The sequence below is a fragment of the Mirounga leonina genome, unplaced genomic scaffold (assembly GCF_011800145.1).
Source record: "Mirounga leonina isolate KUSES-001 unplaced genomic scaffold, KU_Mleo_1.0 Mir_170, whole genome shotgun sequence".
NCBI lineage: Eukaryota > Metazoa > Chordata > Mammalia > Carnivora > Phocidae > Mirounga > Mirounga leonina.
In genome coordinates, this window is record NW_023270433.1 from 1,778,421 (window position 1) to 1,789,337 (window position 10,917).

At 68.5% G+C, this 10,917-nt stretch overlaps 1 protein-coding gene across 1 annotated transcript in view; it reads right to left on the reverse strand.

The window, feature by feature from the left end:
* Positions 1-432: 432 nt before the first annotated feature.
* The window catches only part of KCNT1 (potassium sodium-activated channel subfamily T member 1), a 64,158-nt gene continuing 53,673 nt past the window's right edge, over positions 433-10,917 (reverse strand). The window contains exons 29-37 of the mRNA XM_035016562.1: positions 10,618-10,729; positions 7,023-7,124; positions 6,651-6,734; positions 6,439-6,567; positions 6,077-6,097; positions 5,114-5,438; positions 3,760-3,822; positions 651-735; positions 433-553 (exon numbers count right to left, since the gene is read on the reverse strand). Of these exons, the coding sequence (XP_034872453.1) occupies positions 433-553; positions 651-735; positions 3,760-3,822; positions 5,114-5,438; positions 6,077-6,097; positions 6,439-6,567; positions 6,651-6,734; positions 7,023-7,124; positions 10,618-10,729 (1,042 nt within the window). The remainder of the gene's footprint in view (positions 554-650; positions 736-3,759; positions 3,823-5,113; positions 5,439-6,076; positions 6,098-6,438; positions 6,568-6,650; positions 6,735-7,022; positions 7,125-10,617; positions 10,730-10,917) is intronic.

Below are 10,917 nucleotides of genomic sequence, written 5' to 3' on the forward strand. Positions count from 1 at the left end.
GTGTGGCCAAGCCCAGCCTCGTGAGCGCGCCGTCCGTCCATGGCCGTGGAAACACGGCTTGCGCGTGAGCTGTGTGTCTGAGTGTGCCCGGCTGCTGGGGGCAGGGCTCAGCTCCCTCCCGTCCCCATGCACCCAGCGTCCCCCTGCAGTGCAGCCGCGTGCCCCCGCGGCCCGCCCTCCGCTCAGCCGGGCCCCATCACGAGTTACGGTACGTTGTGTGGGGACGCGGACTGCACAAGTTTGTAAAAACAGGTGAAAAAGGCCTCCCCGCCGGCTTCTCCTGGGGCCCAGGGGCACGCTCCCCCCTCGTCAGCCCGGGTGAGGGCTCCCGTCCGGGGCGGGGCGGGGAGGGTCCCGGCGCTCCATGCAGTGCGATGCATGCCGACGTGGGGATGGGGCCCGCAGCCCCGGCGGCCGGGCTCCTCGTGGGGCTCAGAGCTGCGTCTCGTCGCGGGTCTCCGGGTTGCAGGAAGCCAGCCGGGGGCTGCAGCTGCCCTTCCGGCTGTGCGCGCCGCTCGCCACGTGGGCCAGGGGGTCGGAGCGGATGAGGTACCTGCGGGGGAGGCGGAGAGCCCTGGGCACTGCCCTCCGCCCGCCGGGTGCGCAGCGTGGGGGCGCGGCGGGCGCTTGCCTGGGGACGCGGGACTTACACGATGTCGTTGGGCTCCAGCCTCGTGTCGGGTGGGGGGTTGATGAGGACGTAGGAGAGCGTGTTCTGGTGGTCATTCATCTCGTCTGCAAAGGAGACGGGCCCGTGGTGGTCACGGCTCAGCCGCCGCCACCCCCTCCGCTCTGCCGCGCCCGACGAGCCCCGGGACCCTCCCAGCCTCTCCAGGCGCCCTGTCTGCAGCCCGCGGGGCTGGCCCTGCCTGACGGGGTTACCTGCTGCGGGCCCGGCACGGGCAGGGGTCGGCCACCCACACCCTGGGCAGCCAGCATCTCCAACGTGGTGGCCTCGAGCACACCTGCCGCTTGCACAAACCCACGTGTGCGCGCACGCTTCCACACACGTCTGACCCAGCCCCCCGCTTGCCCCTCCCCCCCCAGGCCGACCACCCTCACCCCTCGTTCACCTCTCTGCTTTGCACGTATGTCCTGTTTCTCAAAACCTGGTCCCCGGGGTCAGCCCACAGGGCCCCCCGCCCCCTTCCCAGAGGAGGGGCCCCTTCGGAGCCCACAGGGCCTCCCAGTCTCTGGCACACAGGTGGCGGGGGGGAGAGTGGGTTCTCTGGAGAAGCACTGGTCCCATCACAGATGCCCCCGGCCACTGCGTTCACTGGCAGAGCCACGAATGGCTCGTGACCTCAGTTTACCCATGTGGCAATGTGTAAAGGCACCTCCTGACCCGGGGCAGCCATCAAGGGGATGGCCCTCCAGAGGGGTCTAGCCCTGGTGGCCCAAGCCCCCAGCTCCTGTCATTTCCTTCCTGCACCGCTGGCTCTTGGCAGGACTGTACCAGCCAGGCCCCCGAGGAAGGGATTCTCTGCAAAGCGGGAGAAGCAGCCAGTTGGCCAGCGAGGCTGGGGGGGGCCGAGCAGTTCGGAGCTGAATGTGCCCTCTGCAGCAACGGGTCGGGCACAGCAGCCTCCTGGGAGGCAGGCGGGGGCACGGGCTGGGCCCTGGGGGGGTGGGTCCAGCAGACACGCGCAAACTCTTGGGCCGTCTCTTGGCATCAGCCTCTGCGTCCGCTCCAGGAACAGCTTCCTGGTGACCCTGGCTCTTTGCTCTCTTCCCACAGCCTGTGTTGGGGCCCTTTGGTGGAAGCCGCCAGCCACCGAGCAGGGGGGCTCAATCGGTGGCCGTGCAGGGAGGCACACCTCCCAGGCCCGGGCCCCGCGTGCGTCTGCGGGGTAGGCCTCGTGGCGCGTACAGGGGTGCCGCGGGTGGAGAGGGAGGTGGGTCTCGCGGACCCCCAACCGCAGGTATCAGCGGAGCGCCATGCTGAGACACACGCCGGGTTGGGGCACAGAAAGTGGGGGCTGGTGTTGGGGCCAGAGCCAGCAGCTGGTTCCCCCCAGGGCACACGGGCCATCCCTCCGTGGGCAGCCAGAGCTGGGTGCCCATCCTCACTTGCTGGCACCTCCTGGGCGCGCCCCCCCCAGCCTGGGCCCGTGTCTCCCCCTGAGCTGGACGACCAGGGTGGTCCTGAAACCAGCAGAGCTTAGGACCGGACTGAGCCAGACCTGGCTCTGTGCGTCTGGGGGTGGTGGGCTGCGAGGTGGGCTGCGAGGTGTGGGGGCCCAGCTGGAGCGCCAGGGGCTGAGAGGGGCTTGATTTCCCCAGGACGGGTCAGCTTCACCGTGACCACCGTGTGCAGGCGGGGGCAGGGGGCTGATGATGGCTCTCCTGGCAGATGACCAAGGGAGGTGTCACCTTACCCTGCCCCCCATCCCCGCACCCCTACTATCCCAGACCTTCCAGCGACCCTGTAGACCAGATGCTTCCACTCCCCTCCCCACCCCATGCCCCGGGGTCTGCACTCACTGCCCCCCAGCCCGGCACTTAGCCAAGCCTCAGCCACCTCCCTCAAGGGTGGTGGCGAGCAGGGGTGAAGGTGGACAGTTGCGCTCTCAGTGGGCTGCCTGCCAGATGATACCCTCCCCGGGGGCCTGGCTAACGGGCTTCCCTCTCCTCTGGTTTTGCATCCGGCCCCAGGTGCTTCCCAACGTCCACATATGGGGGGCCCTCAGCCTCAGCAGAAAGCAAGGGTGCGGCTGGGTGCAGGGAGGGGGCAACGCGGCCACCCTGTTCCTGGAAGCTGCTGGACTTGGATCCGTGCTGGCCCTGTGGGTCTTCCAGGAATGCCATCCCGACTTTCAGGTTAAGGAAAAGCCTAAGAACCCAGGAGGGGCTGATGCCTTGCCGCCATGGGCCCCGATGGGCCAGCCCCGCTCAGCACCCCCGGGCTGTGAGCCACCGAGGTTTTCATTCCCGGGCCTGGGACTGCCCCAGACGGCTTCCAGCCCAGGAAAACCGTCCCCTCTGGGGTCAGCCCTGGACGAAGGGGCTGCCCCAAGGCGCCTGGGCATGCCAGCGTGGAGCTTTCTCTAGGGCCGTGAGGAGCTCCCAGGGAAGGAAGGGGTCCTGGCAGCAGGGACCATGGCCTGGACGCTACTCTGGATTTGGTTGGGCTCTCAGGGCAGATCTGGGGGCTGCGGGGCATCCTCTTGGAAGAAACCTGAGCCCCGGATGAGAAAGGGGAGTATGGACAGGCTTTGTCTCAGCCGGAGAGGGAGATCCCCCTCTTGAAGGTCCACCTGACTCGGGCGGCTCACAAAGGCCCAGGACAGAGCAGACCCCAATTCCCCAGCCGCCGGCCCAGGCCTCACTGCGCTCCCCCGTTTGTGTGCACGTGCGTGGGACCCAGGCTCGGAACCATCCGTCTGGATGCTTCCCTGGAGCTGGGTGGGATCAGGGTCCCTGGCATCTCGGGCCAGCTGCAGGCCGACAGCCACCATACAGTCAGGGCAGACGCGGACAGCGGGGCTTACCCTCAGAGCACACGGGAGCAGGAGGACCGGGTGAGCCCCGAGCGGGGCGCAGTGACCGTCAGGGCGCCTTCCCGGGGTCAGTCCCGTCCTCCACACACAGAGGACGAGGGTGTCCAGGGCCGTGCATGGGGGTGATCTGGGAGCACGGGGGCCCTCTCCTGTCTACTCTCTGTCCGCCTGCCCGGCTGGAGTGGGCCCTAGGCGGCCCGGCGGCCACGGCTGGCATGCCCCCTCGTGTGGCAGCCGAAGTCCGCCGGAGCAGAATTACCTTGCAAATATCCCAGGTTTACCCGATTCATGACATCACTGGCTGTTAAATTTGCTACATCCTCTATGGGACACACAGGAAGAGGGACAGACAGAAACAGAGAGAGAGAGAGGTCAGCAAGCAGCGCGCGGTGGCCGGCACAGCGGCGGGGGGCGGGGGGCAGCCAGCCGCACACGGGGGGCCGTGCACTCGGGGACCGGCAGCGGCCGGCGCCAGCCACCGGGGAAGCAAGCCCGTCAGCGGCAACATGGGTTCCTTCTCTGCCAAGCTCTGGGGAGGGCGGGGGGGTTGCAGAGGTCAAGGGGAACATGGGACAGGTGCCAGCTCTAGGGCTGGCGGGCCCGAATCCCTATCTGCTGCTCCTGGCCGTGGGGCCGGAGGCACACTGCTCGGAGGGGCAGGGACGCGGAGGGGGACGGAGGTGACCCGTGCAGCTCGGCATGGTGGGGGCGGGGTTGGCCCCCAGACTCTGGCCTCTGGTCCCACCTGGAGGGGGGCGCAGGAAGCGGGCTGGGGAGAGCCCATGCCCGCGGTGGGACAGCCAAGCCCGACTCACAGGCAGAGTCCCCGAGACGTGACCCAATACCCGCCAGAGGCTCGGCCCGGCGCGGTGTGGGTGCAGACGGGAGCGGCGGAGAGCCTGCGCTCCCCTCCAGCCCACGACAGGAGCAGCACCTCCAGAGTGGGCGTGGGAAGGAGCGCCTCTCCTCCGGCTCTGCTCTTGGCCAAGGTCATGGACTTCTCCCCAAAATAAGCCCCAGAGAGAAGGGGCTGCCAGGGTCTGGGGGTGCGGCCACAAAGCAGCAGAAGCGGTGACTGCCTCAGGAGCTGCTGTGCGGCCCGATGTGGCCATGGGCCCAGCTGCCCCCTGACGTGCCCCATACGCTCTGGCTGCTGGGAAGACCGCGGGGGGGGGGGGGGGGGCCGGGGGCTACGGGGTCTCCCCGCCACATTCCTGTTCTCCACGAGAACACAGCGCACCCGCGTGTGCCTGATCCCAGAGGCGCTAATCCATCCCCACGTGAGGACTGTGCCCTTGGCTTTGGGGGAGCCCTGCCCTGCCCGGCCCGGCCCGGCCCGCCCTACGGCCACGGCTCTCGCGAGTTCCGCGTGCTGGGCTCAGTCAGCTGGATCTAGTCCCTTGTTTTACAGATGGGGAAACTGAGGCCCCAGAGCGGTGAGGATGAGCCCTCCCTGCGGGCCCCAGGGCCAGTTCTGGGGCATCCTGTGTCCTCGCACCAGAGGGGCTCCGACGGGCCTCGTGGGGCGGCGGGCAGAGCGGAGGCCCCGGGCACCACGGCCAACGCGTGTCTGTCCCAGTCCCGGTGGCGGGTGGCGCTGCCCGGGCCCTTACCGTAGCCGGTGGTGGGCAGCCCCAGGTGCTTCATGCGGTTCTTGACCAGCTCGGAGAGCTCCTGCCGCTCGGAGCGCTGGTGCAGGCTGAGCTGCTGCTGGCTGGCCCACTCGGCGGCCGCCGCCTTCCCCGCGGCCTTGGGGCCCTTGCGGCTCAGCTTCCGGGCCCACTGCCTGCTCTTGCGCCGCAGGAGCGGGTGCTCGGCTGGGTCGCCGCCAACCGAGTGCCGGCCGTGGGTGCCAGCGCCACCGCCCGCCCGCACGCCCCAGGGCCCCCTCGCTTCCTGCGCGTCCTGGCAGTCCTCCACGCTCACCGAGATCTGGGACTGGCCAGGGCGGGAGGGTGAGGGGAGGGGGAGCCCCAGCCTCCTGCTGGGGGACCCCAGGGCCCAGGGGCACGAGCGCCTTCCTCCTGAGCCCCACACCGCCTCCAGGCCTGTCCACGTTTGCTGGGTGGACGAGGGCAGTTCCCCCACCTCTCGGGCCCTGCTCCCATGGCTCCCACCTGGGCCCTGCCTGTCCTGATTTTGCCACAGAGGGCCACCCCTCTGTGAGCCCCAGTTTCCCCATCTTGGAGAACTGGATAGAGTGGGGACGGGGAGCGTGGTAGACGGGGAGTGCCAGTGGCTCAGTGGGTGCACGGGAACCCGGGGGCTCGTGGGGACTCCGCCTAGGCAGCACTCCTGAGAGGCTGGGGGCATGGGTTGGGCCAGACCAGCAGGGAGGGGGCCCCCCGCCATGAGGGGGGCCACAGCGGGATGTGGACAGAGCACAGGCGGCTGGATGAGCCTGCTTCCCCAGGGGCCGTCTTGGAGCTGTGCCACGGCTGACCCATCCTGGGGACACGCTCCCTGACCCTGCCATTGCCCGGGGCCCCGTGCCCCCCAGGCTTGGGGTGGGGGAGCGCAGGTAGGACTCTGCACCCGTCAGCACAGCTCGATGTGAGGCTCACGAGGCCACTCACCTGGGCTCTGAGGTTGTGGGGCTGCAAAGGAAACCAGGGGCAGCCTGGGTGCCTGTGGGTGCCTCTGCCCCCACCCCCAGCCCCAGAAACTGCCTGGGCCCCTCGTGGGCTCGGGACCCGCGTGGCAGGCTGCCCAGTGTGGCTCCCGCTGGCGGCACAGGGCCCCTCGTCCTCGAGTTCCCCGGCCCCACTTGGGGGTCCCAGCCACCCAGTCACGTGTGGGGGCACATGAACCTGACCCGAGAAGGGCCTGGCAGCAAAGGCCCGGATCCCAGACTGAAACACGGCAGCGGCACAAATTATGCAGGAAGCCTGCGGGCTCTCGTGCGCGAGCCCATCCCCAGGAGCCCCCTGGCCCGAACCTCAGAGGTCGAGAAGACGTGGCACTCGGTCCTGTAGATGCCGATGGGGATCTCAGCGCTGGAGGAACACAGCTTCTGGAAGAGCCGGCCGTACGTGCGGATCCACAGGTCCTCCTCCGTGACTTTCATCTAGAGCGAGCAGCGGCCCTGAGCTGGGGCCGGCCGCGCGTGCCCCACGACGGCATGCCCGCCCGGCTGGCCCCGTCACTCACGGCGCAGAGGTAGCCGGAGCCTGGCGTGGTGTCGAGGCCCAGCAGCAGCCTGGTGATGGAGATCATGTAGTCCTTCACGAAGGACTGGCCAGAGAGGGAGGCCGCAGTGAGGCGGGGGCGCCCCGGGGACAGGCCGGGTCCCCTCACACGCCCACAGCCTCCTCCTGGGAAGCCTTGTCCGGCCTGGGGATCGGAGACCAGAGGCTGCCGGGAGCAGAGCCCAGGGCAGCGCCTTTCTGGGAGGAGAAGGACGGGGGACACTCGGGGTGGACCCAGGGAGGGACGCTCAGAACTGGGCTTTGTCGGCTAGAGGCGGAGAGGAGGCTGGGGCTCCCGCTGCCCTCGACCCCCTGCCCTCCTGACCCCGCTGACCTGGTAGAGCAGCGTGTCCAACATGCTGATGCTGAAGACGCGGCCCGCGGCAAACGGCAGGCGGAACATGAAGGCCAGGTTGGAGCCGTTTTCCCGTTCCCTCTGCAGGAAAGGGGGACTCAGGCGGTGCTCGCATCACAGCGGCGCACGGCCAAGCGGGGTGTGCGTGCCCCCGCAGACGGCCGACCTCGGGCCACAGCACCAGCTAGCGCCCCCCCAGAGGGATCTGGGGCCCCCCATCCCATGCTGGGCGTGGGACCTGCACGGTCCCATGGGGCCCCACGCTTGCTTTAATGCGCCGCGCTCGCCATCCTAAAATTCGAAATCATCTCAGTGATTTTATCCTTGAGCTTGTGTTTTTAAGTGAAGTCGGACGGGACGGTGGAGCGTGGGGACACACAGAAATCGTGGAGAGGCGTGCGCCGTTCCTGCCTCCCTGTTCCCCCATGGCGCCCACGATGCTCCGTGAGCACCGAGTTCCAGGGACTCGCACGGGGGTTTCCCGTGGCTTCAGGAACACAGATCCACCCTCGCCCAGCTCTGGACGTCGGGGCCCAACGGCGTGGGATGAAGGCGCCAGGGGGGCCGCGCTCCCGGCAGCTCTAGGGGACAGTCCTTTCCTGTTTCGTTTCTAGAAGCTGACCGCGTCCCTCCACTCGTGGCCCTTCCCTCCTGCCCCACAGCCAGCACAGTGCACCTGCCGAACTCTGACCCTACGCCTCCTGCCTGGCAGGTCCCCAGTGAGGACACTGGGCCCCTGCGGGACCCTCTCCGGTCCACAAGGTCCCTCGACTGCGCACCACAGTCTGCCCAGGCCCTGGCGAGTCGGACTTGGACGTCTTCGGGGCCATTATCCTTAGCACCCAAGGTTCGCTGTGACCGACAGCCGAGAAGCCCCCTTCTCATGGGACCAGACTTGCTTCAAAGGCAGAAGGCAGGCAAGGTATGCAGAAGACCCAGGGGCCGCCTGGAGGCCTTTCTTGCCCGAGGGTGGCAGGGCGTGGGCATGGGGCACGGAGCCAGGCGGCGGGCTCTGGTGGTGGTGCCCCGGCCCGTGAGGCGAGCCGTGTCCGGACGCGGCACATGCCGCGTGGCCTGCAGGCCCAAGTCCAGGAGCGCGTCTGTGTGCAGGACTCGGGGCGCATCACGTGGGTGCGCGGCGGGACCCGCAAGTCCGTGCAAAGGGCGCCTTCCTTCCCCTGAGCGGCTCCCGTGAACCGAGGAGGAAGCGGGTCCTGGGAGGCTGCTGAGGGGCCGGGGAGGCGCGGTGCTGTGGCATGTTTAACAGAACGTCCCCGGCATTTGGAACACGGGCCCACGTTCTCAGGCTGCAGGAGGCCCTGCAGGTTCTGTGGCTGGTGCTGGAGGGATGCGAGCGCTCTGACTGGAGGCCCAGCTCGTGCGCGCGGGCCAGCGAGGTCGGGACAGGCGTGGATGAGCCCCTCCTGCAGGCGGGGCAGGGGCTGGAGGCCGCACTGGACGGGCAGCCCTGCGGGGCAGAAGCGGCCGGAACGGGGTGGGGGGTCCACACGGCGAGGCCCCACCTTCCCCGGCCACTCTCCGGCCGGGTCCTCTCTCTACACGGCTCTGTGACCAGCAGGTGCCAAGGCAACTTGGGTCGCCCTTTTAAAAACCGCCTTCTTCATCCAGTGCTCCTTGAAGTAGGAGACACGCACGCTTTCGTAAAAATAAACTGCCATTAATTCTGTAAAGAAACGAGCCCAGCGGCTCCTGTGGGGGCCATCGCCATCGGGGCGCACCTGGGGGGCAGAGACCCACGGGGGCTCCAGGCCAAGCCTAGTCGGGATGTCAGAAGACAAGGCCTCCGTGGCCTCCAGGCCCAGGACTCACGGGGGCTGGTGCGACGTCAGCTCCAACCATCTCTGAGGGGGGTGGCATCCCGTAGTTCTGCCAGCCCGAGTCTCTGCGGCCCAGGGCCCCCCGCCCACGTCAGCCCGAGTCTCTGCGGCCTGGGCCCCCCCGCCCACATCAGCCCGAGTCTCTGCGGCCCGGGGACACCCGCCCATGTCAGCCCGAGTCTCTGCAGCCCAGGGCCTCAGCCCACATCAGCCTGGAGGAGCCGGGGCTGCTTCTCACACATGCTGGCGTCCTCCCTTCTGCCAGGGCCCAGACCACGGAGCCACACGATGGGGTCCACCATCCTGAGCTGGGCAGGGGGTGCACCTGCCACCACAGGAGTCAATGGGGGACGTCAGCCGCAGGAGGGGAGAGCGGGAGCGCAGGCTGACCGCCTCGAAGCCCACCTCCTAGAACAGGCGGTGCGGGAGGCCCCTGAGGGACTGTGTGGGCTCGAGGGAAGCCGGCAGTGAGGGCCGGGACCAGCAGCCTGGAGCCGAACCCCGTGCCGGTCACCCCCGCCCCTGCTCGGGTCAGACCTGAATTCCCAGACCCCGAGAATCCTGCTCAGATCCAGAGCAGCAGCCCCAGCATTTGGACCCAGAATCCGGTGCACTCCAATCATTCCAGAGATGGACGCTCAGCCCACAGGCTGCTGGGACAGGCTCAGAGTGGCCGGGAGGGCTGGCCCCGGGTGCCGGGCACAGCACATTCCAGGGAGGGCCTGGACGGGATGGGTGCCTGAGGTCCCTCTGGCCGTTGCGCTGAGCAGGCGCCCCTCTGTCTTCTCCAAGGGCCTGGAGGCCACCTGCCCGGCTTCTACTTGTCCCTCTGGCAAGCGGAGCACCAGGGTCCCCACAGGCCTCTCGACCCGGCCCTGGGCGGGACGCACTTCCGCCGTCCACCGGCGCTCAGGGTGAAGCGGCAGCTTGTCCCTTCTGGCTGGGGCTGATGGGCCGGCCTGGCTTGGGTGGATGGCAGCTGTGCGGTCAGCCGCTGAGACTGCAGTCTGTTCCCCGAGGAGGCGGGCAGCCCAGGCCCGGGAGCTCGATGCTCACAGCAAGTGCTTGCTGCACCCAACCTCCCGAGGAGGCCCGGGCCTCCTCTTCGGCAGCTCACCTGCTCCCCGGTCTTACCCTCACCCCAGCACACACCCTGCCCCTTGCTGTGGAGGGGTGCTGCCAGTGGCCTGGGCAGGGACGACCTCACCAGAGCCTGTGTCCCGGGTGGCCGGTCCCTGTGCCCCAGAGCTCCGCACCAACGCTAGCCGATGCCCCTCCTGGAGGCCCGGGGAGCCAACAGTGGATTCCCACCCTGCCTCCCCTCCACCGTGTGACCCGGACAACTGCCTCCCCTCTCTGACCCCCAGTCCTTTGCGTGCACCTGCCAGGTGGTTGAGACCCATCATGTTTCAGGTTTGGGCACAGTGCCTGCGGCGCGGGAAATGGGGAGTCGGTGTCCTCCATGCTGGTATTTACGGACACGGCAGGCAGCCTCAACCCAGGCACGGCCAGGCCTGGACCCGGCCACCAGGGGGACCAGTGCCCCTAAAGCCTTGGGGAGGACACAGGAACCTCACATGGGAGTTGTCTCCAACCCTGACTCCCTCTGGCCAGAGGAGAGCAGGTGCCTCGGCCTCCCGTGGCCCCTGAGCCCCAGAGCCCCGCCCATTCCCTCCAGGCTCTGAACCCTGACAGCTCAGGAGATGGCACGGGGGAGGTCAGGTGCAGCTGCTCACCTTTTCCAGCTTGGAAAGAGCCAGAGAGTAGCTGTCCTTAGCACGGAACTGCATGAACCGCATGTTGGAAGGGTGGGTGAGCTCCGTGGTGATGCTCAAGCTGGGGAAGAGCCTGTGGGGGAGTAGGGGCTCAGGGCGGGGTCCCCTGATCATGGATGGGGGGCAGGGGCTCAGGGTGGGGGTCCCCTGGTCACGGACGGGGGAGCAGGGGCTCAGGGAGGGGTCCCCTGGTCACGGACAGGGGAGGAGGGGCTCAGGGAGGGGTCCCCTGGTCACGGACAGGGGAGGAGGGGCTCAGGG